Source organism: Panthera onca, chromosome D4 (assembly GCF_046562875.1).
Source record: "Panthera onca isolate mPanOnc1 chromosome D4, mPanOnc1 haplotype 2, whole genome shotgun sequence".
Lineage (NCBI taxonomy): Eukaryota > Metazoa > Chordata > Mammalia > Carnivora > Felidae > Panthera > Panthera onca.
The window spans coordinates 63,225,776-63,253,737 of NC_138351.1; the positions used below are offsets into that span (position 1 = coordinate 63,225,776).

At 43.4% G+C, this 27,962-nt stretch overlaps 1 protein-coding gene across 5 annotated transcripts; it reads left to right on the top strand.

Moving 5' to 3' along the window:
• The first annotated feature begins 59 nt into the window (after positions 1-59).
• MSANTD3 (Myb/SANT DNA binding domain containing 3) lies at positions 60-27,962 on the top strand. 5 transcript variants are annotated; one of them, XM_078436646.2, is made up of 4 exons: positions 218-338; positions 562-703; positions 14,669-15,119; positions 22,837-27,962. In XM_078436646.2, exons 3-4 carry the CDS (start codon positions 14,702-14,704, stop codon positions 23,244-23,246), a joined length of 828 nt encoding a protein of 275 aa, XP_078292772.1. In that variant the 5' UTR covers positions 218-338; positions 562-703; positions 14,669-14,701; the 3' UTR covers positions 23,247-27,962. The 5 variants fall into 5 exon arrangements, with proteins under 5 accessions (XP_060465167.1, XP_060465169.1, XP_078292772.1 ...); XM_060609184.3 differs by lacking the exons at positions 218-338; positions 562-703 and adding an exon at positions 60-175; XM_060609186.3 differs by lacking the exon at positions 562-703 and having other exon boundaries at positions 212-338.

Consider the following 27,962-nt stretch of genomic DNA (forward strand, 5'->3'; position numbering starts at 1 on the left):
TGGCCGCGGCGCGCGCGGCGGGGCCTGGCCGGCCGGGGGCGCGCTGCCGCTGCCCGGTGCTCCGGAGCCCGCGGCCCTACCGGCCGCCCCGCCTGCGAGAGGAGCCGAGGCCGCCCGCGCTCGCGCCTCGCCGGCCCCTCCCCCGGTCGCCTCGGCCGCCGCGCCGCCGCTGCAGGTAGGAGGCTCCCCCGCCGGGCGGGCCGCAGCGGGGCGGGGGCGGGGGCGCGGGCCCGGCGTGCGGGGGCCGCGGGCCGGCATGGCGGGTTTCCGGGCCGAGCCACCGCGACCCCAGCCCCGCAGGCCAGGCGGCCGCTTCCGCGCGCCGCGATTGGGACTCGGTGAGTGGGGCCGGCCTGCGGCGTACAAAGCCCCAGGGCGCGGACCTCGGGGTGATTCGGCGGCGCACGCGGGGTGGGGGTGGGAGGACTCTGGTTCCCCCGGGCCGGGGGAGCAGCTAGGGAGGAGTCCAGGCGACCGCAGTGCCGCGGTCTTCGCATCCCAGGGTCCCTGCTCTTTGCCAGGCACTGTGCTCAGCGCTTTTCCATACTTGTCTTCTTTAAGGCCCCCCGGTGCCCCGTCCGAGGGTATAATGGGAGGGGTCCCTCAGTCAGAGGCCGAGGGCCGAGCATCATCATATCGGTGCCCGCCTGACCTTGGGAAAGCTTCTTTACTCCGAGCCTGGGCTGCTGCTACTGTTAATGGGGTAAGGAGGAGGGGGTGCTGGGGTTTGGGGAATGCGTGATATAATACCCACCCCCTGGTACTATTGTGAGAGATAGTGTACATAAATGATCATAGCCAAATTTTGAGCACTTTTTGTGTACCAGGCCCCAGGTACTAAACAGTTGGTATGAGTTATCTAAATCATCACACCAGCGCTATGAGGTAGCTACTGTAAATTGCACGAATAATCTTTATTTAGGAGTAGGAAACCATGAAGAATTTATTTAGCCTACCTCTTCTGATCGGAGAGATTGGTTGTTTCTTAGATGTGGTAACACTTAAGATTACAAACGTTCCTGCAGTACAGGAGAGGGGTTGGATGCAGAGCTCTATTTGTCACACATTTAAAACCAGGTGGAAAAATACAAGAGCCAGTGATGTGGATTTCAGCATGTCAGATGAGAGTTTGTGTTACCAAGGGAATTGTTGAATATGAATTCAAAACCATAGTTCCTAAGTTAAGGTTGAGGGCTGTTATGGGAGTTTGGGACCAGGGAGAGAAAGGGGTGGACTGGGGAGGGGGAGAGAGAAGAATTCTGAAGCTCTGGAAGATGTTGAGGGAGGGATCAGAGTTCACTACCCCAGAAGCATTCTGGACCAGGATTCCATCCTGCCCTTAGAGACCAGGCATCTTGCTCCCAGGGAGGGGAAAGGGATGCTGGGATGAGATCGCAGGTTGTCTTTTCTTACACCCAGGCCACCCCAAAAATATTCAGATGGGTTGAGAGCCAGATGATTGGGCTTCCTAAAATGTCATTGTCCCTTCTTGTGATTCCTGAAATTATTTTCATGTGTTTCAAGAGATTGGGGTACTCACAGACGCTAAAGGTTGATAAGACACTTAAAATACAAAGGTCTGACCGATGTAATGAAGGAGTGTGTTTTGAACACAGTTCACTTGGGGTTCAGTTTGAAATGGGGAGAACTTGAAGGTTTTGGACCCTGAAGACTGGAGAGAAAGGCACGAAGGCCTAGTGACTGTACCCCAGGGAAAGGGACTGGCAGGGGGAGCTCAGGACCTCACAACACCATCTGCAGAATACCTATGCAGCCTGCTCAGTTCTCACCTACCCCTACTGAGAAGGCGCCCTTTCCTCTCCTGAATTGTGGCTGTTTCTTACTTGAGTGTTGTGGAAGGTCTGGGCTGGACCTGAATGAGTAGGAAAGACTTCTTGGAGGAGGGTTTTTTTTTAAACCAGACCTTGAAGGAGTGGATATTTGAGTAGATAGTGATGGTGAAGGTAGGGAGCAGTGTGCTAATGGAAAGAGCAGTTGCTTTGGAGAGATAGTTTGGGGTTCAAATCCTGGCTCTGCCATTTCTCAGCCATGTAATTTTTTTTTTTTTTTTATGAGGATAAAACAATGTTTTTTCAAATGCCTGGTAGGGAGCTCACCCAACACTAGTACCCTCTTCCCTGTCCACGGTGACATTCATTCAACAAATGTCTGCTGAGTACCAGTTGTCTGCTGAGTCATATGCTTCCTGCTGGGGATACAGAGATGAGTCAGAAATTATGTATTCCCTTATGAATTTCTCAGTCCAGTGAGGGAGATGGACACAAAGAGCAAATTACAAAAAAATATGGGAAGTGCTACAGTATAGTCGTATACAACTGGCAGTGAGCTCACAGAGGAGTAACTAATTCATTTTGGATAGAAAACTCAGGGTCAAATTATCTCTAACAAGGGGAGTATGAGACATTATGATAGAAGTTTTGAATGCTACACCACTCCCTAGCTTCTGGGTTTTTTTTAACCCTTGCCTTATCTTTGCCCTGATATTCTTTCCCTTAAAAAAAAATACACACACACACACAAATATATAAATATATACACATACATATTTGCAGTGTGTGCATGGTTTGTCAGCCACCTCAAACTCCTTTTAGAAGGAAACTATTGTAAATTAACATGACAGCCTGGACTTTAGTTGAAGAAGATGTCATAAAAATGCCATGAGAGTTGGATCTTGAGGGATGAAAATTAGCCCTTGGTGGGGCACCTGCTGGCTCAGTTGGTAGAGCATCTGACTCTTGATCTCAGGGTTGTGGGTTCGAACTCCATGTTGGGTGTAGAGATTACTTAAAAGTAAAATCTTTAAAAAAGAAAAGGGAAGAAAGAAAATGAACTCTTGGTGGACCTTGGATTCCAGCCAGAGGAAGCCCCATGTACAGAGTCATGAGAATACAGCATATTCAAGGGCATGAAGGTGAGTTTGGTCTGCTGTGTTGAAAAATATAGGGAAAGAGGGGTGGGGTGGAGGGGGTACTGTAATCGGGGCCAGATCTGAAAAGGCCTCGAATGCTATATGTGGAGTTTGGACTTGATCACTGAGGAGTGAGGGAGATGTAAGAGGTTTACGCGCAGGAGTTATGGCATGATCACTGAGTTTTAGGAAGAGCCCTCTGGCAGCTGTGTGGAAGAGGGGCTGGAAGGTGGGAGATGATTTTGAGAACTGGGGCCTGACCTCAAGAATATAAGGCAATAAGGATGAGAGAGGAGATAATAAACATTAAGGTAAAATGTACACTAGGTCTTAGTGATTGGTTACCTGTGATGGAAGAACATGCTGAGTTTTCTGCTTTGACCCAAGTTAATGTGGCTGAAATCATCGGCGATCAGGAGGTTTAGGAGTAGGGGAATAATTCATTGCTTTTTGTGCACGGAGAATTGGAGATTTCTGAGGTGCCCACAATGGACAGCTAGACAGAGGTAGCTGGTGGACAAGTGGAGACATGTGTGGTGCTGAGGGGAGAGAATGGAGCTGGGGAGAGATGATCTCCCTGACACCCTTACTTTCTTTTGAACAAACACTGAGAATCTGCGGTATGCTAAAAATACAAATAAAACGTAGTTCCAAGCCTCAAGAGTTCACCCTCAGATATTGGTGACCCTTGAGAACATGGATAGATCATAGTACTGAGTAATTCTGAGTGCTGCAGAGGGGTAAATACTTGGGATCCCTGTCCCAGAGATCTGAGAGCCCCTGGTTGTTTTGAAGTAGTGGGGGGAGAGGAGCGAGTACCCACAGGCAAGAAGTGGGCTGGAATGGGAACTTACTGTATTATAAAAGCGCTTTGTGTAGACGATACTTTAAAAATGATTCGTGGGGAATTTCAGGGAGCTTGGGGTTGGGGTGGGGAGACGGTTTAGGTTGGAGCTGTGAGGGAGGGAAGGTACGGGTAGGGACTTTTAGGAACCTTCATCTGGTCTGTAGAGGAAAGTGTGAGGGTGGAAAGACAGGAGGTGTAAGTTCATGCCTTAAACACAAGGCTGGTTCTGGTCACAGTCACACTCAGACACAGATGGTAAAAATAAACACTTCCAAGTTACATGGCTGCCTGGGGTGGGTGGTGAAGGGGAAGACGAGGGGGAGCATTAGAGGAAGCAAGTTCATGGCAACGTATAAGACCGTAAAGCCCTCTGAAGGAAGGAGGTGGAGAGGGCCCAGGTGAGTGGCCATCTGGGGTGGTCAGGTCTGGACTTGTGAGAGCAGGTATACGGGGAGGTGGGCACAGGCACCGTAAGGTCTGATCACCCTACCTCTGGATAGAATGAAATCATGAAGCCATCACCGTCATAGTGCACCTCTTAGAAATTTGGCATACAGTACAATAACATTTACAGGGAGAAGCAAAGAAGTAATTTCTATTATAAATCCTCTATAAAAGGACAAATTTTAGGTAGTAGAACAATTAGATATAATTAGTAAAAAAAATGCAAATGGCGAGCAGGTTAGTTTCAACATATATCCCACAAATATTTACCAATATTTATCAATATTTGGCGCCTTCTGTGCGCCAGCTACATTCTAGTTGCTGGGGCTACTGTAGTGACGAGGTCCAATCACCTGTTTCACCTGGAACTACTTAACATCTAGGTTAAACCTGTGTATGGGCCTTCACTGGCCCGTGTTCATAAAGTGCTGAAATCGCTTTACTCTGTTGTTTCAGTGTTCTCTTTCATTGGCCAGTAGCACCACCAGCTTCATAAATAACCAGAAGATACCATTGATGCGTATTTGGCAGAGAACCGTGGAAATTAGGTTGCAGAAAACCCATCATAGCCTCAGAGTTACTACAGACTGCCAGGACTGGATGGGGCTTTAGAGAACACCCACTTTAGCTTCATAATTTCGAGATGAGGAATTGACAAGGAGGAAAGTGGACTTGTCCTAATTGTCACAAATTTAATGTCAGAGTTGAGAGCAGTTTCCTTCAAGTTCCCGGATAGGATGGATAGCAGGGAAGGCTTGAGGGCACCTCACAAAAGGACATCTTGACCATGAGAGGGTCCCAAAGAGGAGATGTGGGGGGGAGGGGTTGAAAACAAATGAGGAAGCTTCGCTTCTAGTCTCCTCTGTTGCTAGAATCCCAGGAAGCCCCCTATTTTGCTATGAGCCCCAGTTTCCTCATCTGTAAAATGAGAGGATTGGTCTTAGTTTTAACATGTCAGGATCAGTGTCGTGGGGATGCTGAGTGAAGACACCGAGGCAACAGACCAGGTTAGAAAATAGCCTGTCATCCGTCTTCTTCAGAGCCAAATAATCACGCATAACGTGTTGCCAAGCCTCTCTTAAGGGAATGGGTGCCACATCTGCCTCCCCTCCACTCACCCACACATCTGTATGCATTCCTTCAGTGTCTCCCAAGTCGTGGCCCTCCTTTGCTCCAATGCTAACTCTAATTCCAGTCTATTCTAGTAGGAATTAAGGTTCTTAATCTAGATCCCCCCCCAGTCCTGGAGTAGGGTCCCTAGGCACATCTCTGTCATTGTGCTTATCACTGTCACCAGCCTGCCCCACACAATAAGCTGTACTATGTTAGGTCTTCATTGAAATATGTATGACCTCCTCGATCCTAAACAATACCTCTCTTTCTGGTGCCCGCACAGAGTGGGGGTTCCTGTACCCTCATTGCTTCTGCTTCCTGTTGATCCCCCTCATGCAGACACACACACATACCCTGGTAATTTCTCACTTTGAAACAGTCTCTGGTGTGCACCTTCTCCTTCCCATTAACATGGTCACCACTCAGAGTCTAGGCCCTTATCAATTATTTATCTGAATGATCTCCTTCAACTCTCTGTGTTCATATCCTCTACATTCTTAAAGATCTAGCTCCAAAGTCCTCTTGTTCATGAAGAATGCAAATTAACCTCTTCCCTTCTCTGACTGCCCAAGGTGCTTTGTCCTCTTCTGTGGTGTCTGTGTCATTGTGCTTGTCTGTTATCAGTTTAGGCATGCCAGCGTTCTTTCCAGGCTGTAGGCTTCAGCTTGTTTTTGTGTCTCTTGCATGCTCTAGGACAGTACATAGCCTTTGGCAGGAATTCATTACATTTGTTGAATTGTGTGTCTGTGCAATAAAAGAGCCAATAAGTATTCGAGTATATCTTGTATATAGACCACTATTCTATTTTTGGAAGCAGCTTAATATGAGTGGGAGGGGTGGAAGAAACTAAAATTTATTGCAGCTTTAGTCTGTGTTTCTTCTTTACACCCATTGAAGGGTAGCTGTGCAGAGGGAGTGAGACAGAGTAGGGATTTAGCCTCATTTTACAGTGAAACACTGGAGATTAATTGACTTGGCCAGAGCCACACAGCTAAGTGAGTGCTCAAGTCAGGATTTGAGCCCAGGTTTTCTGCATTCAGTGTCTTGGTTCATGTCACTTCACGAGCAATAACTCATTAAGGTTTAAAAGGTCCTGACATCTCTCCCAGGTCTCAGCTCTACACAGATCTTCAGCCACGGTTCCTATTCTGAGTACTGACTTCAAAGAACTCCCTTTTCCATGAAAGGTAATACTAAAATCTGGCCAAGTTTCTCTCGTCTTGGCTCAAATTTTAGGACTTAGATTGACCCTTGGTGGACTTAAAATATCATTAGATGGTGTGTTAGTTTGGACTGTCATAATGAAAATACCACAGGCTAGGTGGCTTAAATATCAGAAATGTATTTCTCATAGTTCTGGAGGCTGGGAAGTCCAAGATTAAGGTGCCAGCAAAGTAAGTTTCATTCTGAGTGAACCTTCTTCTCTAGGCTTGTAGACTGCTGCCATCGCTCTGTGTGCTCACGTGACCTCTTTGTGAGCCCCTGAGAAGACAGGGAGAAAGGGGACAGGGAAGGAGGGAGAGACGAAGGCAAAGGGAAAGAGAATGTTGATGTCTCTTGTAAGGACACTAAATCCCCTTGAACCAGGGCCCCCCCGTTTATCACCTTATTTAACCTTAATTACTTCCTTAAAGGCCCAATCTCTAAATACAGTCACTGTGGGAGTTAGAGCTTCACCACATGAATTTGGGGGCTACAAACATTCAATCCATAACAGATGGATTTTTGTTTTAAAGTGATATTAAATGTACTTATTATAATCTTCTGGTGGTTTAGTCAATGGTAGTGTTTGGAGAATTGTGCTGTATTCTCTGTTTTTTTTGTTTTTTTTTTTAATTTTTGTTTTTTTGGTATTGGATTCATGCTCTTATTTAGTCCTGTCTACGAGTCTTTGCCTGGCCCAAGGGCAACTTTCATTGCATTTGGATTTTGCTATTTTTTTGACCACTTTTACTTGAATGCAGCTTTTGATGTACAGACTATTATGTATGATACTCATTCTGTGCATCATAGGCAGTTTTATGCCTATATCAAAATGTATTCATCCATTAAATGGTTTTTAAGTTTATTTATTTATTTGGAGAGAGAGAGCACAAGCTTGAGTGGGGAAGGGGCAGAGAGAGGGGGAGAGAAAGATCCCAAGCAGGCTCCGCATTGTCAGCGCAGAGCCCAGTGTGGGGCTCAAACCCATGAACCATGAGATCATGACCTAAGCCAGATCAAGAGTTGGATGCTCAACCAACTGAGCCACCGAGGTGCCCCTCATTCATTAAATGTTTAATGAAGGCCCACTCTGCGAGGGTCACTGGGCTGCTAGTTGAACCACAACCACGCATTAGGACCAGTAGCACTGTTGTCTCCAGAACAGCAGACAGAAAAGGTGATCTATATTGAGCAGAGTTGGGGGGCAGGGAAGGCCCATCTTTCTCTAATAAAAGCTGATGCAGCAGAGAAGGCTTGTTATGTTGTCGTCTATAACTAATTATGGACATTGCTGAGTAGTTTTAAGCTAGAATGTATTTTCTAGCCTTGACGTTTCTATTAAGCTTTGCCTGGAGATTTCTTACTTTGGGAAGTTTGTTTACTTGGGACTGTCAGATGCTTAAGCTAAATATTAATGTTCCCCTGGGGCTTAGACAATTTTAAAGCTCCATATCATCCTCGAGTTCGAGCCCCAATCGGGCTCTGTGCTGACAGCTCAGAGCCTGGAGCCTGCTTTGTTCTCTCTCTCTCTCTCTCTCTCTCTCTCTCTCTCTTCCCCTCCTCTGCTTACGCTCTGTCCCTGTCTTTCTCAAAAATAAACATTTAAAAAAATTTAAAAAAGCAAGCTCCATATCATCTCTACAGTTACGTTTCAAACTATACGTTCCCATCAGATCAACAGCAGAAATTATTTCAGAGCTCTGGTTAGAGAACTGTACACTGGGGCGGGGTGGCTGTAGGCCCTAGGTCTGAGACACAGAGGTAGAGGTGATGGGAGGGAGGGGAAGAGGCCCCAAAAGGAGATGGACAGAGGCGGGAACATCTCCTGAGTAGCTTTACCCTAGGACCTTTCCCTGCTAACAGATTGCTAATTGACATGTAATTCGAGCAGGGACACAAGCAGTCACTAGGTCTGAAGAGGAGAGCTAAGCAGGGTGGAGTGCAGAATCCTGGTTCTGCCACTTACTCTTTGTGTGGCCACAGGCAAGTTACCAAGCCTCACTTTTCTGATCTGGGAAATGGAAGTGGTTACTGGGAATAAACAGCCTCCTTCATGAAGCTATTGGGAATCCATAGGGGACCTTTGGGGTACACCATCTCATACCAGAATCCTTTACAGCCCTGCAGAATGCAACCACATGGCCCACGGAGGCCTGCTGTTCTACAAAATTAAGCAAAGTAAATTGGTAACTCTGGATTTACTTAGCTAGTGATTAAATAACAGTTTAGTTAATAGGCTATTAATGGTCCCCAGGTGTTGGTAATTCTGAGTTTGCTTTTGAGAGCAGTTGTATAATTTCTTCTGGTACTTTAATAAAGTCTTTTTTTTTTTTTAACAGAAAATACTGTAGTGTAACAAATGGTAGTCTCAGGGACTATTTTTGGGAGGATTAAATGATAGAGTGCATATTAAGCACTTAGTATAGTGTCTAACCCACAGTAAGGACTCAATAATGGTTATCTGCCACTGTTATTGTAGTTATTAGAGACTCAAGTGGTCACACACATCAGTAGACTTCCCACAAACGCACCACCACCTGGTGGTACCTTGCGGTACTGCATACATTGCAAGGTGGAATCGTTTAATTGCTTGAAATTAATTCTATGGGGTTTCAGTTCCACCAACTACCTCAGAGACTTTGTTTAGAGTGTGGCTTATTTGCCTAAGAGCAGGAATTCATATTTCATTAAACAGTGAAGTGACATTTTGCACCTCCACAGCTGGGATAGAATTAAAAAAATGTTAACAGCAAGAGTAAATGGAGTGGGGAAACAGAAGTGCTCATGTGCTATTAGTAGGAATGTAAATTGGTACACCATTGCTGGAGGACAGCTGGTGATGTAACAAAAGTCCTTTTTTTTTTTTTTTTAAGTTTATTTATTTTGAGAGAGAGCATGAACAGGGGAGGAGCAGAGAGAGAAGGAGAGAGAGGATCCCAAGCAGGCACTGTGCTGCCAGCTGCCAACGCAGAGCCTGATTCAGGGCTCAGGTTCACAAACCATGAGATCATGACCTGAGTGGAAACCAAGAGTTGGATGCTTAATGGACTGAGCAACCCAGGTGCCCCAATGTAACAAAAGTCTTAAGTGTTTTCATCTTTTGTGGCAGCCATTCCTCTTTTAGGAATTTATCTTGAAGAAATAAAGTTATTTTAAAAAATGTTTTCTTAGAAAAAATATAGATACATATAAGTAAGATAGCATTACCTATGTTAGAAAAAAATAGGGAACAATCTCTTTTTTCATTTGTGAATCAGACTTCTTAATCCTTAGAGCAATGATTCTTTTTTTTAAATTTTTTTTAACATTTATTTATTTTTTGAGAGACAGAGCACGAGCAGGGGAGGGGCAGAGAGAGAGGGAGACACAGAATCTGAAGCAGGCTCCAGGCTCTTGAGCTGTCAGCACAGAGCCCGACGTGGGGCTCAAACTCATGAACTGCGAGATCATGACCTGACCTGAAGTCGGTCTCCCAACCGACAGAGCCACCGAGGCGCCCCAAGAGCAATGATTCTTAAAAAGAGTGGGAGTGTGGGGGCACCTGAGTGGCTCAGTTGGTTGAGTGTCCGGTTTTGGCTCAGTTCATGATTTCACCATTTGTGAGTTCCAGCTCCGTATCGGGCTCTGTGCTGACAGCTAGAGCCTGGAGCCTGCCTTGGATTCTGTGTCTCCCTCTATCTCTGTGTCCCTCCCTGCTCATGCTGTCTCTCTCTCTTTCTCTCAAAAATAAATAAACATTAAAAAAATTAAAATAAAAAAAGTGGGAGTGTGACGGAAGGTAGGCATATTGACATCTGGTGCAGAAAAGCTGGGATGGGGGGCAATCAGAGTCTGCTCTAGGAGCTGTGCAGTTTAAGAACATTCAGTATACCTATTAATTTTAGAATAAAAACTACATAAAGTTGGATATAGATATCTTGGCAGTTAGAGATACTACAGAAGAGTTATATTGTAGCAGGTGTGTATTAATAAATTTCCGTTTGGGGAATGTTGGTTAATAGGGAATAGGAATATTGATGTAGGCAAAAAGTTTTGGACCTTTGGGGAGGAAGGGGACTGGTTATTATAGGGACATTAGAACAACACGATTTTCAAAAAAATTTTTTTAATGTTTATTTTCTGAGACAGAACGTGAGTGGGGGAGGGGCAGACAGAGTGGGAGACACAGAATCCGAAGCAGGCTCCAGGCTCTGAGCTGTCAGCGCAGAGCCCAATGTGGGACTTGAACTCACCAACTGTAAGATCATGACCCAAACCGAAGCTGGATGCTTAACTGACTGAGCCACCCAGGCGCCCTGAACAACATCATTAAAATACAGGCCTGGGAAGTTAAGGGTTCAGTGATACATCCCCAAAGATACATTTCTCCTTGTTTAGCTTTGTCCAAGACCTGAGGGTCAAAGCACTTTGACATGTATCTGAATCTCTTGATCTGTGATACTGATATGCTCACAGTGAATGTGAGGCAGGGTATCTGGTATGTGGAGATGCCAGTCACACTAGTCCTTCATTCTAATCTTACCTTTTGGGATGAGGTGGTGCATAGTGAGAGACCCTGATTAGGTTCTATTGCTTTCATGTAAAGCCCAAGCTCCTTGGCCTCAATCTTAAGGCTCTCTGATATGGCAGGATCTCCTCCAGCCTCAGGTCTAAGATTTCAGCTCTTCACAACTCTATTAGTAACCTCTCCCCAGGCATAGTATGTGAATAGCTAGCTTGTAATAATGTGATTTTAAATTAGTATACCATGTATTTAAAAGTCACTGCCTTTGTTCCTTAACTTAAAAAAAATTTTTTTTAAGTTTATTTTGAGAGGGGTGCCTGGGTGGCTCAGTTGGTTAAGCATTCAACCTCGGCTCAGGTCATGATCTTGCAGTTTGTGACTTTGAGCCCCACGTTGGGCTCTGTGCTAACAGCTTAGAGCCTGGAGCCTGCTTCAGATCCTGTGTTTCCCTTACTCTCTGCCCCTCCCGTGCTTGTGCTCTGTCTCTCAAAAATGAATAAACGTTTAAAAAAAATTTTTTAAGTTTATTTTGAGAGGGAGAGAGAGAGAGCATGAGCAGGAGAGGGAGAAAGAGAGAGAGAGAGAGAGAGAGAGAGAGGGAGAGAATCCCAAGTAGGCTCCACGCTATCAGTGCAGGGCCCTATGTGGGGCTTGAACTCATGAACCATGAGATCATGACCTAAGCTGAAACCAGGAGTCAGATGCTTAACCACCCAGGCACATCCCCCTAACTTTTTATTGTGGAACTTTTTAAACATACACAGATATAATAATTTAATGAATATTTGTGTACCCATCGTCCTTGTTGATGTTCAGATATTCCATTTTTTGGCTAGTGGGACTCTTTTCAAGTGATTCCTAATTCTTTTGATTTGAGTCGATCAGTTTTAAATGGACTACATCATCAGAATCTTGATGCTTGCCTGTTATTCTGAAAAAATCAGAGGTTTGGAAAATAAAAGGACTGAGGTGTCTTGGCTCCTACCACAAAGGGAAATATGCAATGCTCAATTGCTGTATTCAGTGTTACTTAGGAACATTCTTTCCATAATGTATTTGAGAGATTAAGTTTGTAGGAAGCTTAAGTGGAAAAAGTGTGGGGTCACAAAACACACATAGGTTCAGGGGAATAAGACATTTACTAAGCACCTTTTGTTTGAAAGATCCTGGCTCAGTAATGGGGAGGATGGTAAGATGACCTAAGGTAATCATGGTTGTTGAGAAATTTGGAATCATCCAACGTGAGAGTCCAAGAGATGGTTGTGAAATGACACAAACAATATCAGACTATTTAAACACACCTTACTGGGGATTGAGGATGGGGTGGGAGAAATGGGAAGATAATAGACAAAGGGTACAAAGTTGCAGTTATGTAGGATGAATAAGTCTATGACAAAAGTTACTAATACTGTATTGAATACTGGAGATACGGTGAGAGAGTAGATTCCAGGGGCTCTTGGCATACACACAAAAATGGTAGCTATTTTGGGGCACCCGGGCTGGTTCAGTTGTAGAACATGTGACTTTTGATGTCAGGGTTGTTAATGTCAAACCCCATGTTGGGTGTAGGGATTAACTTCAAAAATAAAATCTTGGGGCACCTGGGTGGCTCAGTTAAGTATCCAACTCCTGACTTTGGCTCAGGTCATGATCTCAGGGTTGTGAGATCAAGCCCTGTGTCATGCTCTGCACTGGTTGTGATTCTCTCTCTCCTTCTCTCTCTTTTCCCCTCTCCCCCATTCACTTGCTCTCTTCTCTCCTTCAAAATAAATAAACACTTAAAAATAAATAAATATATAATACATAAGATCTTAAAAAAGGTAACCATGTGAGATGATATGTTAATTAGCTTGTAATTATTTCATTATGTATATGGCTGTCAAATAAAATTTATGTATGTTAAATATCTATTTTTTAACTAAACATAAAAAGGTATGTAGACTTATTCTTAAAAGATAATGGAGAAAATGTATATTTCAAAAATTATAAATAATATATAATTGTAACTAATTATAATATGGAACAAAGACTTTAAAGGAATATGCATAATAAAATGGATGTTTGGTGTGTTCAAAAAAAAAAAAAAAAAAAAGGATACCAGATTATTAGGACAGTCCAGGTTCTTGACCTCCCAAGGTACCATCTTTGTGATCTTCGGCAGTCCAGTTCACTCGCCCTTAGTTCCTTCACTTGAAAAGAGTGGTAGGGACCCCTGAGTGGCTTAGTCAATTAAGTGTCTGACTTTGGGGGCACCTGGGTGGCTCAGTCATTTGGGCATCCAACTTCAGCTGAGGTCATAATCCCGCGGTTCGTGAGTTTGAGCCCCATGTCGGGCTCTGTGCTGACAGCTCAGAGCCTGGAGCTTGCTTCAGATTCTGTCTCCCTCTCTCTCTGCTCCTCCCCCAGTCATGCTCTGTCTCTCTCTTTCTCTCTCAAAAATAAATAAAGCTTAAAAAAAAATTAAAAAGGGGCGCCTGGGTGGCTCAGTCGGTTAAGCGTCCGACTTTGGCTCAGGTCATGATCTCACAGTTTGTGAATATGAGCCCCGCATCGCATCGGGCTCTGTGCTGACAGCTCAGAGCCTGGAGCCTGCTTAGGATTCTGTGTCTCCCTCTCTCTCTGCTCCTCCCCCACTCATGCTGTGTCTCTCTCTTTCTCCTTCAAAAATAAATAAAAACATTTAAAAAAAATTAAAAAAACTAAAAAAAAAAGTGTCTGACTTTGGCTCAGGTCAGGCGGCTCACGGTTTGTGAGTTCGAACCCCACATCAGGCTCTCTGCTGTCAGCACAGAGTACGCTTTGGATCTCTGTCTCCCTCTCTCTCTGCCCCTCCCCTGCTTACTCACTCTCTGTCTCTCTGTCTCTCTCCCTCAAAAATAAATAACCATTAAAAAAATTTTAAAAAAAGGAAAGAAAAAAAGGGTACTGGCCCTTTCACCTCTGAAATTATGTGAATTATTTACATAGGACTGTATACTTAAAAGTGGCGTCAGACCTTAGGGATCATAGACTCCAAGCCCTCATTTTAAAGGTGAAGAGAAACTGAGGTTCCTATTGGGAGCATGGCCCTATCCAAGGTCACAGATGGAAGTGATGGCAATGTCAGTTCTTTTTCAGGTGATTTCCTGATGATTCTGAAATCTCGATGTTTATATTATCCATTCTATTTGGTTACTCGGTGGCATTTCTTGTTTTCGGCTGTGACAAAACTTTGAGAAAGCTGTTTAGTTGAAAAGCTGCCTAACATGAGTTTGGGGAATGATCAGTTTCCTGATATTGAGCAGAAATGAATTAACAAATTAAGAGTTCTGCCTAGATGGTCAAGCTTTCTTTTCTTTTTTCTTTTCTTTCTTTCTTTTTTTTTTTTTTTTTTTGCTGTTACATACAAGATATTCACAAAATGGCCAAGAACTACAACAAAGGACCTACTTGAAAATCTTCTTTGAAGTAAAACCCCACTCCTAGTGAACTTCTGAATGTTTTCCTGAGAATATCATAATTCAATACTAATGGGAAAGAGAGTACTGTATTTCAGGCAAGGGAATCAAGTCAGGGATTAAGATTAAGTGATTTGCTGACATTTTTATTGCTGGGGTTAGTAATTATTGTTTTGAACTTCCTTTTACAGGATAGCTAGCAGCCAGGAGAAATATAGTGGAAAATGCAAAACAACGAAATTATAAAACCTGCCAAATACTTTTCGGAATTGGAAAAGAGCATCCTGCTTGCTTTGGTAGAAAAGTACAAATATGTGCTGGAATGTAAGAAAAGCGACGCGCGAACTATTGCCCTCAAGCAGCGTACCTGGCAGGCGCTTGCCCATGAATACAACTCTCAGCCAAGTGTGTCACTGCGGGATTTCAAACAGCTAAAGAAGTGCTGGGAGAACATCAAGGCTCGGACCAAAAAGATTATGGCCCATGAGAGGAGAGAGAAGGTGAAACGGAGTGTCAGCCCTCTTCTGAGCACCCACGTCCTAGGGAAGGAGAAGATTGCCAACATGCTGCCAGAGCAGCTCTACTTCCTGCAGAGCCCCCCGGAAGAGGAGCCTGAATACCACCCTGACAGTGCAGCCCAAGGTACTGGTTCTTGAGGCCGGTGTGCGTGTCCTCCCTGGGTACCTGCTGGACTTTGTGATTTTAAAATCTTTAATTTTGAGGCAGTTTAGTAAAGAGAAACTTTCATGTCAAACTTGATTTTCCCAAGTCAAAACCTCCAGATTATATGGAACATTCTAGTCGTGTAGCACATAAAAAACAAAAGGACTTGTTAATATCCTTGTTCTCGCTCTCTCTGAGATCTCTCATCTTTATTCTGAAGAATAGGGAAAAATAAGAGGCTCTAGTCATATAGTTATGAATGAAGGACGCCTATTGCTTATCTCAGCCTATGTCATATATATTAAAGGGAATTTCTTTGAGAATCTGTATTTATTCACTCAATCTTATTTTTTGCGAAAATGATTGTTTTAGGACCTATTAGGTGCAGAGCACTGCATTAAGTCACTCACAGGCCACATTAAAATAAGTGAACTATTTCAGACTTAAGAATTAAGTAGAAAAGAGTATAGCAAATACCTATTTAACATTCATCTGGGTTAAAAATCAGCCTTCCTACCCATTATAGTATTGTGATGCACAGTTTTGGTTTGTGGTACTCCAGCTACCTTGAGAAATTCTGGGAAAAATTCATTTTAGCTTTTTTTTCATCTTAGATTTAATATACTTTCATTGAAAAAGAAAAATAGGTTATACATAATTCTTAGGGAAGGAAAAGACTGTCATGGAATCGAGGATATTATGATAGTGTGTCATAGCTTGGAAAGGCTATTGAAATGACTCAGCAAGGGGAGGGTGGGAATGCATATAGATAAATTGCTAATAATTCTTGCCTCCTTTAAGATTGAAACGGCCAATTTATATATTCATTGCAGTTTGCAGAAGACACATCTTGAAGCAGAGGAATATTCCTGGTGAGGCCAGAGGGCTGCTCCAAGGACCCAGCAAGCACTTGTCTAGGAAAGCTGTGATCCTTGGCTTGCAGGATGAGAAATTCACTTATTAGCGTCCCCAGAGTAGATTGAGCTCTGAGGCAGTGGTTAATTAAAAGTCACAAGAAACTATCTGAAACCAAGAACGTTATCCACGTAGAGTGAAAAAGATAATAACCAAGTGAATTGAACACATGTTTTTGATTAGCACGTTTTTTCGCCCTGTAGGCAAATCATCCTGGCAAGCTGCATTGTGATCAAAAGTTTGCTGATCATTTACCAAGATTAAGTCCAGGGAACCAGTTAGATGACCATAGTGTCATGAACCTCACGTACCGTTTTCCAGTGTAGAAACCTTATGTGAGTTTTGATTGAGTTTCCAAGCTGGGTATCCCCCAGCAGACAGCATTTATATGGACACGGCCAATTCTCTCTTTCCTCCCTTCCATGTTACTTCTGTGGTGGATGGGGCCCACTGCTAACTGACAGTGTCCATGCTTTGGAGATATCCCTAGCGTTAGCCAGTTACTCTCCATCTTGCTGGCCTCAGAGCCATTCATTCTCTGCAGGCGGTGAGGGGAGTGGGTGCTGAGGGAGGGAGGCAGGTGAATCAGCAGGGCTGCTTGTCAAATAGCTTCATTCCCTGGGAGATGTTGCCGAGGAAGATGCTGATGTAGACCACTTTCAGTTAACTTTGCAGATCTTTGATCCGGATTACTGGGTATTGATTTCATAGGGTTATTCTAAGGGGACAGTCTTATTTCCCCATTTGCAAATTCTAGAGTAGGATCTAGAAAGTTCACTTCAAAAAACCCTTTCTCTTTCTTTTCAGAGGAACTGATGTAAATTCATTTACTCTTAAAACACAACTTCCAGCTTTCCAGCAAGAAGGGAATGAATGTGGATTCTCAGTGTCTTTCTGTAGTGACATTTCTAGAGACTCATTTGTAAAAGGGATTTATTTTAGATTTGAGTGTTTGTAGTTATATGACACAGGAGACTTCTCTTTTTGCTAGTGATTATTAAAGTATAGCCTGTGCTGGGGCGCCTGGGTGGCGCAGTCGGTTAAGCGTCCGACTTCAGCCAGGTCACGATCTCGCGGTCTGTGAGTTCGAGCCCCGCGTCAGGCTCTGGGCTGATGGCTCAGAGCCTGGAGCCTGTTTCCGATTCTGTGTCTCCCTCTCTCTCTGCCCCTCCCCCGTTCATGCTCTGTCTCTCTCTGTCCCAAAAATAAATAAAAAATTTAAAAAAAAAAAAAAAAAAAAAAAAAAAAAAAGTATAGCCTGTGCTGACTATTCCTGTTTCTGGGTCACACTGTGGAGAACCAGGGTGCTTTGTCAATTGGGGAGTGTGTCCAAAGTAATCTGTTAACACTAGTAGTTAAGGTGCTAGAACTCTCTTTATACATTAAAACAGCCTTGAGGTTACCTTACTCATTTTTTATTTCAAATTACTTTCAAGAAAGAAGAAGAAAGCTATAATTGTCAGTCATCCCTTCAGGGTCTTGGGGGAATAAGTTGAAAACTTGCTGTAGGGTATGGCTTTCATTTTGTTGTATTTCATTTGACATGTGGACTCTGTGGTGTGTGTGTGTGTGTGTGTGTGTGTGTGTGTGTGTGTGTGTGTGTTAGTTTAGTTAGTGTCTCTAACCCTGGGCTGTCCAATACAGTAGTCACAAGCCACAGGAGGCTCTTTAGCACTTGAAACATAGGTAGACTGAATTGAGATATGCTCTAACTATTCACACTGAAATAGAAATGCTGTTTTTAAATTTTATTTATTTAACTTAATTTTTTTATTTTTAGAGAGGGAGAGAGAACACAAGTGGGGGAGAAGGGCAGAGGGAGAGAGAGACAGAGACAGAGACAGAGAGAGAGAATCCCAAGCAGGCTTTATTCTCAGTGTGGAACCTGGTACAGGGCTTGATCCCACGACCCTGGGATCCTGACCTAAGCCAAAATCAAGAGTCGGACACTCAACCAACTGAGCCACCCAAGGCACCCCTCGAGAAGACTTTATACCAAAAAGAGAATGTAAAATATCTTACTAATAATTTATATTTTGATTACATGTCAAATGATAATGCTTTAAATATATTGATAAAAATATGTTATTAAAATAGTTTAATTTTATTTCCTTTTACTTTTTAAAATTTTAAATTACACATGTAGCTAGTATTATATTTCCATTGGACAGTGCTGTTCTAACACCTTACACATTGCCTATTACAGAGTTAGGTGATTAGAGATTTGTGGAAATTCATTGAGCAGGATGGAACCTGGCAGAATTCCACTAGAGGCCTCCCTCCAACTATCTCTTGTGCGAGGTGCTTTCAGCTGTGTCATCTTGATCGCCATTCCCTGGATGTTCTTAGCTTTGTCCACGACTTTCTTGAAATGTGCATCTGTATTTGAAGACAGTAGTCTTAAGATTTAACACTAAGGAATGTATTTTCTTATACAAAACAAACAGTATTTTCCCTTTCAATACATTCAAACAATTTGTACCCTATAGATTTATAATATGGCTCATTTGGCTGTGACACCTATCTCCCGTTATCTTGCGGGAACAGGTTTGCAGAACAAAGTAAGGGAGCCAACAAAATGTGCTATAGAGGTGGTCAGGGGGGTAGGATGACTAAACATCAAATACATTTAAGAAAACTAAGCTTTCAAGTACTCAACTATCTTAAGAGAACTTCCACTTAATTTCATATTCTGTTATTTACTGTAAAGCTATATAAGCAAATAATGCAAACATGGGTACACAAAGCTATAATTAAATAATGCAAATGTTTATTAATAAATTCCATTATTATTGGGGTGCCTGGGTGGCTCAGTCAGTTAAGCGTCAGACTTTGGCTCAGGTCATGACCTCACAGTTCGTGAGTTACGGAGCCTGCTTTGGATTCTAGGTCTCCCTGTCTCTGTCCCTCCCCCACCCCTGTTCACACTCTTTCTCTCTCAAAAAGAAACACTAAAAATAAGCAAATAAATTCCACTACTATCACTTTTTAATCCAATCCCCTTCTTTTGGGGATGGGAACTCCAGTACAGAGACTGAGTTACGTATCCAGTCGTGGCACATTAACAATCATTGGTCTGTGAAAAGTCCCTATTTTGTGTTCCTTATGTGTTGATTCCCTTGTCATTTGTCACCATTCATCTCATTTATTCTTTTCTTCTGTCCCCTAATCATAACAATGTGCTCGTGCGTTCTCTCACATATTCTTGAGAGCAGGTGTTGGTGTTTGGTGTACGTTTATTTTATTTTATTATTAAAATTTTTTTTAATGTTTTTATTTTTTTTTGAAAGTATGTGCGTGGGGGAGGGGCAGAGAGAGGGAGACAGAGGATCTGCTGACAGCAGCAAGCCCTACGTGGGGCTCGAACTCAGAAACCATGAGATCATGACCTGAGCCGAAGCCAGATGCTCAATCGACTGAGCCACCCAGGGGCTCCTGTGTGCATATATTTTAAATTTACATAGATTGAAAATTGTGCTTTAGATAACATTCCTTTTCTTTTCTTTTCTTTTTTGTTTTTTTGCTTTTTTCATTTAGAATGTTTTTAAGATCTGTTCCCATAAATTTGTTTCTTTTAGTTGATGCATGACATTCTGTAGTATGCACTCACTGCATCTTATTAATCCATTTTTCTAGTCAGGTCTATTCCCTTTGTTCTACAGGGGAGAAGAGCTGGAGTTTGGCCTGTGCACAGTTTCCTTTCCATCCATTTATTGCCATAGTAGGTATTTTCCTGCTGATATTAAACTTACTCAAATTGCCCAAGTGGAAGAATACCTCCTTGCAGTGTCCTCTGCCCCCAGGAAAGCCCTTAGGCCATCCTATCCATTTTGCACAAGATTGAGTTGTTTTCTATGTTGGGTGGCTTTGTTTTACCTGGGAGACAGATTACATGGTGTGTGTTTTTAGCAGGTTGCCATTCCCAGCATAGTCTTTTTCCTAATAATTAGGAGAAGATTCTCCCCATCTGAACACTAGCTTCCATTCATTGGAGCTAATATTTGTGTGAAAGTTAAGTAACTACTCCATCAGGCTCCTCTAGTTTTAAGCTCCAGCTTCTGCCAGAAGAGGCCTGGATTTTTAAGAGCTTCTGCCTCTTAAGAGGCCTGGATTTTTTTTTAAATATTTATATATTAGTACACATTTAAACTACAAAAGAACAGTTTGAAAGTAGAGTCATTTATTTCTCTGCTCCCAGACATGACCGTACTTGACTTCATGTTCCCAGCTCTATAGAGACAGATTTGGAGATCAAAATTTGGAATATGCACCCATATTCTTAATAATAAAGGGGTTTGTAGTGGATACAACTTGGAGGCAGCATTTTACGATGCATAAGTGGTCAGCTGAGCAAGGAAGGAGGGAGAGGCTGGGCGTTGTAGTGGTTGAGCTTGGATTTTGGAGTCGTGCAGACCTGGATTAGAGTGCTGGCTCTTTTAGCTAGCCAAATGACTTTGGATATTGTATTTGGTTTTCTCTAATAATACCTCCCTCAGAAGGTTGTTTAAGGATTAAATGAGGTGATGCTGCAAAGCACTAGCCTAGTGCCTGGTTAGCTACTCAGAAAATGGTAGCTGCCTTCACCATCATCATCATCAGGCCCCTAAAACTTGGAATCGTTTAGACAAAAATGAACATTTAGAAATGGGAAGAGATGAGCAGCATTGTAAGGGCATGAACTTTAAAGACTTAGAGGAGCATACAGAACTATCTTCTGGAATGGAATCAAAGAAAACAGAGGCCAAAAGTGCCAAAAAATGTCTATGTGTCCAGTCTTCAAAGAAGATACTTTCAGATCTAAGGCTAGATGGGACGCAGATGAGGTAACCTCTTTGCCGTTGTTCACACCCAAGGGATCTTATTCCCAGGGTGAAGCCTTTCCCATTTCCTTGTCCTGTGCCTTGGCTCTACTCAGAACACTGTCCTGTCTACACAGTTGTGCTGTGTTGGGAGGGATGTGACCCACCGCAACCAGTTCATTCCCACACATTTCTGATGTGGCCAGCATCGTCCAGGCCCTGGAATGCGTTCTCCACGAGGATGAATAAGAGACACTTTCTGTCTTCAGAGTATTCAGAGATCGGATGGGGAGGTAGTTAAGCCACCAGTTTTAACAAGTGCTCTGCCAGAGGTACGCTCAGGAGGCAGCAGGAGCATGAAGGAAGGATATCTAATTAAGGCATAGCCCTTGGAGTTGGGAAAGATTCCTAGGGAGATATTTTCATTATCTCTGGATGACACAGAAGTACTTTTAACCTTCTCTTTCAAAAGTGAGACTTCTACCTTCTTTCTCTTTAATCTTAATTAGGGACCAGTTATGGTTGTTACCTAACCCCTTGGAGTGAAATAATCTAAACAGTAGCCATTTTCCTTTTATTAACAGAGTATTACGAGTTAGGTTTCCCCCAGTAGCCATTAACATTCCCGGCATCCCATCTTCTGGAATAATGGAGTGGACGTAATAATGTAATCAACTCTGTTAATAAATTGATATTATTTTTCTCCAAGGAGACAATTCTCATTATTGGGAACATAAAGCTTCCCAAGAAAGCCTTGGAGTCACAGCTGGAAGACTCCATGGGTTAGTGGAGTTAGCGTCTTCCATATTGAAACTCCTTAATTGATAAAATGTCATTGCCCTATAAAAATACTAGTATGAATGTGGCACCAGCAAAACTGGCATCCTTTTGTATCCATAAGCTCTTCTCCCCTGTGTTCAAAGCTTCAGTCAATAAATATTTACTAGGCATCCTCTATGTACCAAGCAAAATAATTGGTGCCCGAGGATAAAAGAAATGAATAAGGCATGGTCCCAAAGTAATACTAGAACATGGTAAGTGCTATTACAGAGGAGTACTCATAGAGAAAGGAGCGATCTGGGGTTTCGCAGATGCTGAACAAAGTAGGGGTTGTGGGGAGGTTGAGAAGGAGAGTCTGGAATAATAGTGCATGCTTGAGTGAGTGTGGGGTCCTGGGTGGGGAGTGAAGAGGGATGAATAGTTAGCCCAACTTCAGGCTGAAGGAACAGAGACAGAATTATAAAACAGAGCATGGCCTTTAAAGAATGTGAAATTTTTGGTACGATTGAAGGGCACCCAGGGTATTTTGGAGTAAGGCGAGAAAAAGGAAGGTCAGAAACCAGATTATGAGGGTTACTAGGCTGCAGTGAAAACTGAGCCAAAAATGGGAACCCCAGAGGAATATTAAGAGGTGAGTTGCAGGTGCAGCAAGAGTCTGAGTCCTGGAAGGAAGCTTGAGAAGGAGCAGTCGGAGAGGAGGTGTCGAAAACTGAGGAGAAAGCCATGGTGTGGAAGCTAACAGAGGAAAGAGATTTCAGGAAGGATTGCCAAGGGCTAGGGAAAGTGTTCACGGCCGGATGAGAAACTGAGACAGGGAGGTCAAACTGACGGAGAACTTAATCTGAAAACCCACCATTGCGCTCGTACCATGGTGTTCTGCTTATTCGGAGTTGTGCACACTTCGGTTTAGAATTTAGGTCAACAGTTCTTGATAAGCACAGTCTCGGACCACTGTTCCTATAGTTCACAGTTCTAGAAACCACATGACGAAACCCTTTATCATTGCTTCTGGAGGGAACACTGGTTTTGACTTGTGGGTTTTGAAAAGTCAGGTGTGGCAAGAGTACCCATAGACAAAGCAGGCCAAAGCAGACACTGTTTCTGCTACATCCTGTGATGGGGGACCTGTCATTTGGAATAGGATTGATACACTCTCTGCCTGTAAAATCTTTGAACGTATGTTTTCTGCTACTGTTTTTCAGAATCATTTGCTGTTTCAAATAGAGAACTGTGCGATGATGAGAAAGAGTTCATACATTTTCCTGTGTGTGAGGGGACCTCTCAACCTGAACCCTCGTGTTCAGCTGTCAGAATAACAGCCAATAAACACTACAGGAGCAAAACCTCTCAGGAAGGTGCTTTAAAAAAGATGCATGAGGAAGAACACCATCAACAAATGTCCATCTTACAGCTGCAGCTGATACAGATGAATGAGGTGCATGTGGCCAAAATCCAGCAGATAGAGCGGGAGTGTGAGATGGCAGAGGAGGAACACAGGATAAAAATGGAAGTTCTCAATAAAAAGAAGATGTATTGGGAAAGGAAGCTACAAACTTTCACCAAGGAGTGGCCTGTCTCCTCATTTAACCGGCCCTTTCCCAATTCACCCTAAGACTGTGGGGGCGGCTCCCTTGTAACCAATCTGTGTCGGCAAAGAAAGCCTGGAACATGAACTTGCGGTCAGTAACTTGTAACAGAGCTACAACTAGGAAAATTAGAGCGGTAGTAGTCACGTATTTAAGAATACATTCAGGTAAACTGCTGCACCCCATGTACTCCTTCAGTGGCAAAGAAGCTGATCCAGTCTCCTGAAAACTATCACTATGAGTGCTATGATTCTGAATGTAATGTCTCTTAATTAGAATTCATACAAGAACCACGTGTGAGTGTTGTTGTTGTATTTTTTTAATCAGAGGCAAGTGTGACTATAAAGGAGTATGGCTGATTTTTTTTTTTTTTTAATAGCGGAACTTTTCTATCCAAGTGAACGCGTTCCCGTTGAAAGTGGCTGAAAGTCCCTGGAGGCCACATGTTTCTCCAGGGGTGATGCTATTGCTCAGAACTCGCTGGAGGTCTTTAGGGAAACCTCCATGAGAGCCTTTTTCCTTCCCCCCACCCCCAGTGTCATTCTTTGAGTGGCTTTTCTGATTTTAAACACCCAACATTTGGAAGGATATTTTCTCATGTGGCTCATGCACTGCCTTTGAAGGCCTTTCCCCAAAGAGGGGTTCCAAATAATGGCTCCAAAAGCAGTAGCTCTGTTGGAACTAAGGATGTAACTGCTTTGAGGGACAAATGTTCATTTAGATTTCTATAACCTATCATGTTTGTTTTATTAAAAGATAAGACTTGCAATTTTATAGTCACACTGTGTATGTTTTTTAAAGGTGCTGCCAACCCCACTGTGCTCATTTTTGCTTTCCCTCTGTAGTTTCCTCCCAACTTTGTGCTACTGAGTTAATGGGTGCCCTGTTTTTAATCATCGGCCACCTAGGGAAAGGCCCTTCCCTCACCATGCTCATGGTGCTAGCTATTAGTAATGCTGTGGAGTTTGCATCACACGGTTAGCATTGGCTTTTTAAGAACCTGTTACCAGCATATTTGGAACTATGGATTGGTAAATGGATATTTTGATTTAGTTGTGAGATAGCTTCTCCTGTAGCCTAGTGTTAAAACCAGTTCTGGGATGTTGGGCACAGCAGTAGCTGGAACAAGAAAAGTGACACGTGTCAAGGCAGGTCAGCAATTTCTGAGCATGAAATTTCAAGGCCACGTGCTGGGGAAAGAAAAGTATGTGTGGCAGAGGCTATGTAGGGGGGTGTAGGGTGAGAAGCCACGGCCTGAATTCTGATCTTGGCTCTGCCTCAAAGTGCTGTGTGACCTGGGGTACCTCCTTTTAATCAGTGCCTGTAATAAAGTAAGGCATTGGTTTAGATAATGTTTAGAATCTTCTGCAACTCCTTGACTGTGGTGTGGTCTGCATAGTCTTGAATGGGTACTGCTAAACATCCGAATTGTCCAGAAGGTATGGGTCATTAGGGAACAATTGATTACTGCTTTGGCTAAGCTTCCCGCCTTCCTAAGTTTTGAATTTGGGTCCTGGGGACTGTAAGTTGAGTAAGATAAACATATACTTGTTATTTAATTTACGCACTACATAAAACATAAATGGATATCAATTTATACTCTGATCTTATTTTAAATATCTTAGAAGCACTGGTTATTTGAAGGAAAGCTATAAAGACTAGATTTGAAAGAAAGGATCCTTTTGTAAGGATTTGTATTCTTAATTTCATGTTTACAAAATGGACCCTTTAGAGAAGACACATCTAGGTAACGTCCCAAGCTTAAATGGTTTATGGAAGACAGAACTTGACATTCTCCATGTCCTCCTACCCGCTCAGGATTAGGGCAGGGAATGGCAGGCCCTCAACACAGATGTGAACAGAGTGAAGTTTCCCTTTGTTTCACCTACTGATCCATCTGGAAATCTTGTTAATATGCAGCTTCTGGAGTGGGGCCTGAGATTTTGCATTTCTTACAAGCTCCCCAGTTTTGCCAGTTCTGCTTGTCTGGTCCCCACACTTCGGCGTAGCAAGGTTTTTTAGAGGACTTTGTGAAGTTTTTACTTATCATCCTCCCCAGACTCTCCCAAATTGGGTTAGGTACACTTTGTGTATAGCAGTGTGCTGGACATTATCCTCTCTCAGAATTTATCATTGAAGCACACAAACAGCAATGCAGAACAACACAAAACATGCTCACACACATAATGAAATTATAAAAACAGAATGAATTCCTAACCAAATAAAGGATAATTAAACCGAAGCCTAAAGTACCGTGCTCTACTGTTAACGGTATTTATGAGTTTATAACGGTAGTTTTCAACCTTGGCTATGCATAAAAATAGTATTTTATAAATAATTAGTCCCACCTGGTCCCAATCCCAGAGTATTCTGGTTCAGTTGACTTGGGTTGGGGCCTTGTCCTCTACATTTTTCAGAAGGTTTATTGGAGGTTATGATACATCACTGGGATTGAGAACCAGTGGTGTAGAGTTCACAGTTATGTCTCATTTGATCCTTAATCCTGTGAGGTCATGCAGAAGTCAGGAAATGATGCTCAGAGAAGAATCATCTGGTACCAGACCAGTGGCTGGTAGATGGCAAAGCAGAACTTCAGTCCTAGGTCTCTCGACTCCAAAACAGATAGTCCCACCTGCCTGCCCCTATCCCATCCCTCAAAGTTATATCATGGATTTGTTTTATCCTGAGAGTCAGATCACACCTGCAGTGTACTTTGGTGTCTTCATTCATGGGCAGGTATATGTTCATTTCACCATTGAGCAGTTCCTTACTGAGGTGGATATGCAATAACCAATTCTTGGTAGGTGCTGTAGGGAATAGACAAATTTTAAGACAGTTCACCATCCCCCACCCTGCCAAATCGTGGACACACCCAGTCGGGGAGGTAAGACTTACACGCAGTTGTCATGTACTCCATTAGTGCATGTCTTCAAGTGCATTTGTAGCTCAGAGGAAATGCCACCTCCTCCGGTAAGGAAGACCTCTTGGGAGAGGTGGTATCTGAGCTGAGTCTTTAGAGTTGTCATTTGGACAGGTGGAGGTTCAGAAAGAAGAGAACCTTTGCTAGATGCAACAGATGCAATCTGTTGAAGATTCAAGATGATGAGACACACAACTGGGAGGCAGTGAGAACATGGTGAATTTCCAAATTGGGCAGCAGCATGAACGCTGTGCTCCAGGAGGAAGATGAGAAGGTGCAACTGAGTTTAGGGAAGACTGGAGTGCAGGAGATGAGGTAGGAGGGTCTTGCCCTGGTCAGGATGAGATGATAGGATCTAGAGGAGGCTGTCGTCAGACAGGGAGACCAATGTGAAGGGCACTGCAGAGGTGGAATCAGTCAGGCTTGGCAGTTGATTGCTCTTGTTGGAGAGGAGGGGTGAGGTGTTAAAGCTATGTGCCAGAAAGAACCATGCTGCCGATTGAAATGAAGAAAGGATGCATTTCTGGCTCTGACCCAACCTAGGAGGTGCCGAGAGATGAACTAACATTGTTGCCTCCATGCAGCCTCGAACATGGGATGGGAGGGAGCACCTCTACCCATCTCTGCCGTGGCTGGCCTCTCTTTGCTCTGACTTCTTCTTCCACCTGTCCCTCCGATGACACTTTAGCCTGGGGTCTTCGTCAGCCCCCTCATTTGGTGCTGCCTCAGCCACCAGTACCTCCAGTGCGGGTGGTGGTGCATGTCACCATCACTTACAATGGCTTTGCCCCAGAAAGATCAGAAAAGGTCCTTTCTTTAGTGTCCCACGTTGTATAAAGGGGCATTGGCCGAGAGGGGCTGTTCATGCCCATGTATGCCTATTACAGCCCCTTTATAAAAGTCAAACATGGAATTCTACCCTACTCATCAAAGTTTTAGGGAACGTTTTAGGAATTTTGCAGAGAGAATCTTGAAAGGCATTGACTTTGTTGTTGTTGTTTTGTAGTTGTTGTTGTTGGAAGAAAGAGACTAGAAGAAGAGGCAGCATGGTGGGAGAGTGCATTTGAGTTGTCAACAGCCTCTGCAGTGTCAGGTCAATTACATCAGCACTTGGTTTGGACCAGGGGAAAGGAATGGCTCTGCCTCCTGGGAATGTCAGAAGGACCTGATAATTATATTTGGCAAAGCCACGAGGAATGGCTCTGTAATGTCATTGTGAAGAATTACCCTTTTAATAGCATTTCTGGATGTCTGAGCTTTTCACATGGAGTGACACTTCTTTTCTGCTCTGGCTTTCTTCGTTGGGCTGCCTCCCATGGCTCCTCCTGTTCTTCCTCGCCCTTGCTTGATACCAGTTCGTGTTTTCTGTCTTCCACCTTCCCAGCCCTGTTCCTCCAGCCCCTCCTCCTGTACCCACCATAGCTCCTACTCTCCCCTGTTTTAGAGGTGGAGTCATGTGAGAATGTGTGTGAGGGAAATACTGGCCAAAGGGCAGCACATTCAACATCTGGTGTCAACAAGGAGAAGCGTAGCCTTAGACTAGCCAAACTGAGGACAACCTGCTTCCATGCTGCATCTGCTACTTTTGTGTTGGTGGGACTCAGAAGTCATGGGGCAAGATCACCAGTAATCCGTGACTGCAACAAATTATTTTCCTAATCGTGCCATATATTATGCCCTTCAACACAATTTACTAATCTTTGCCTCCGTTTCTCCATCTGTGAAAGTGGTGTAATACTTATCTACCTCCCTTGAATGTTGTGAAGATTAGTCTATGTTAGTAAAGCACTTTTGAAATAAAGAGTGATGTAAAGCATTTTAA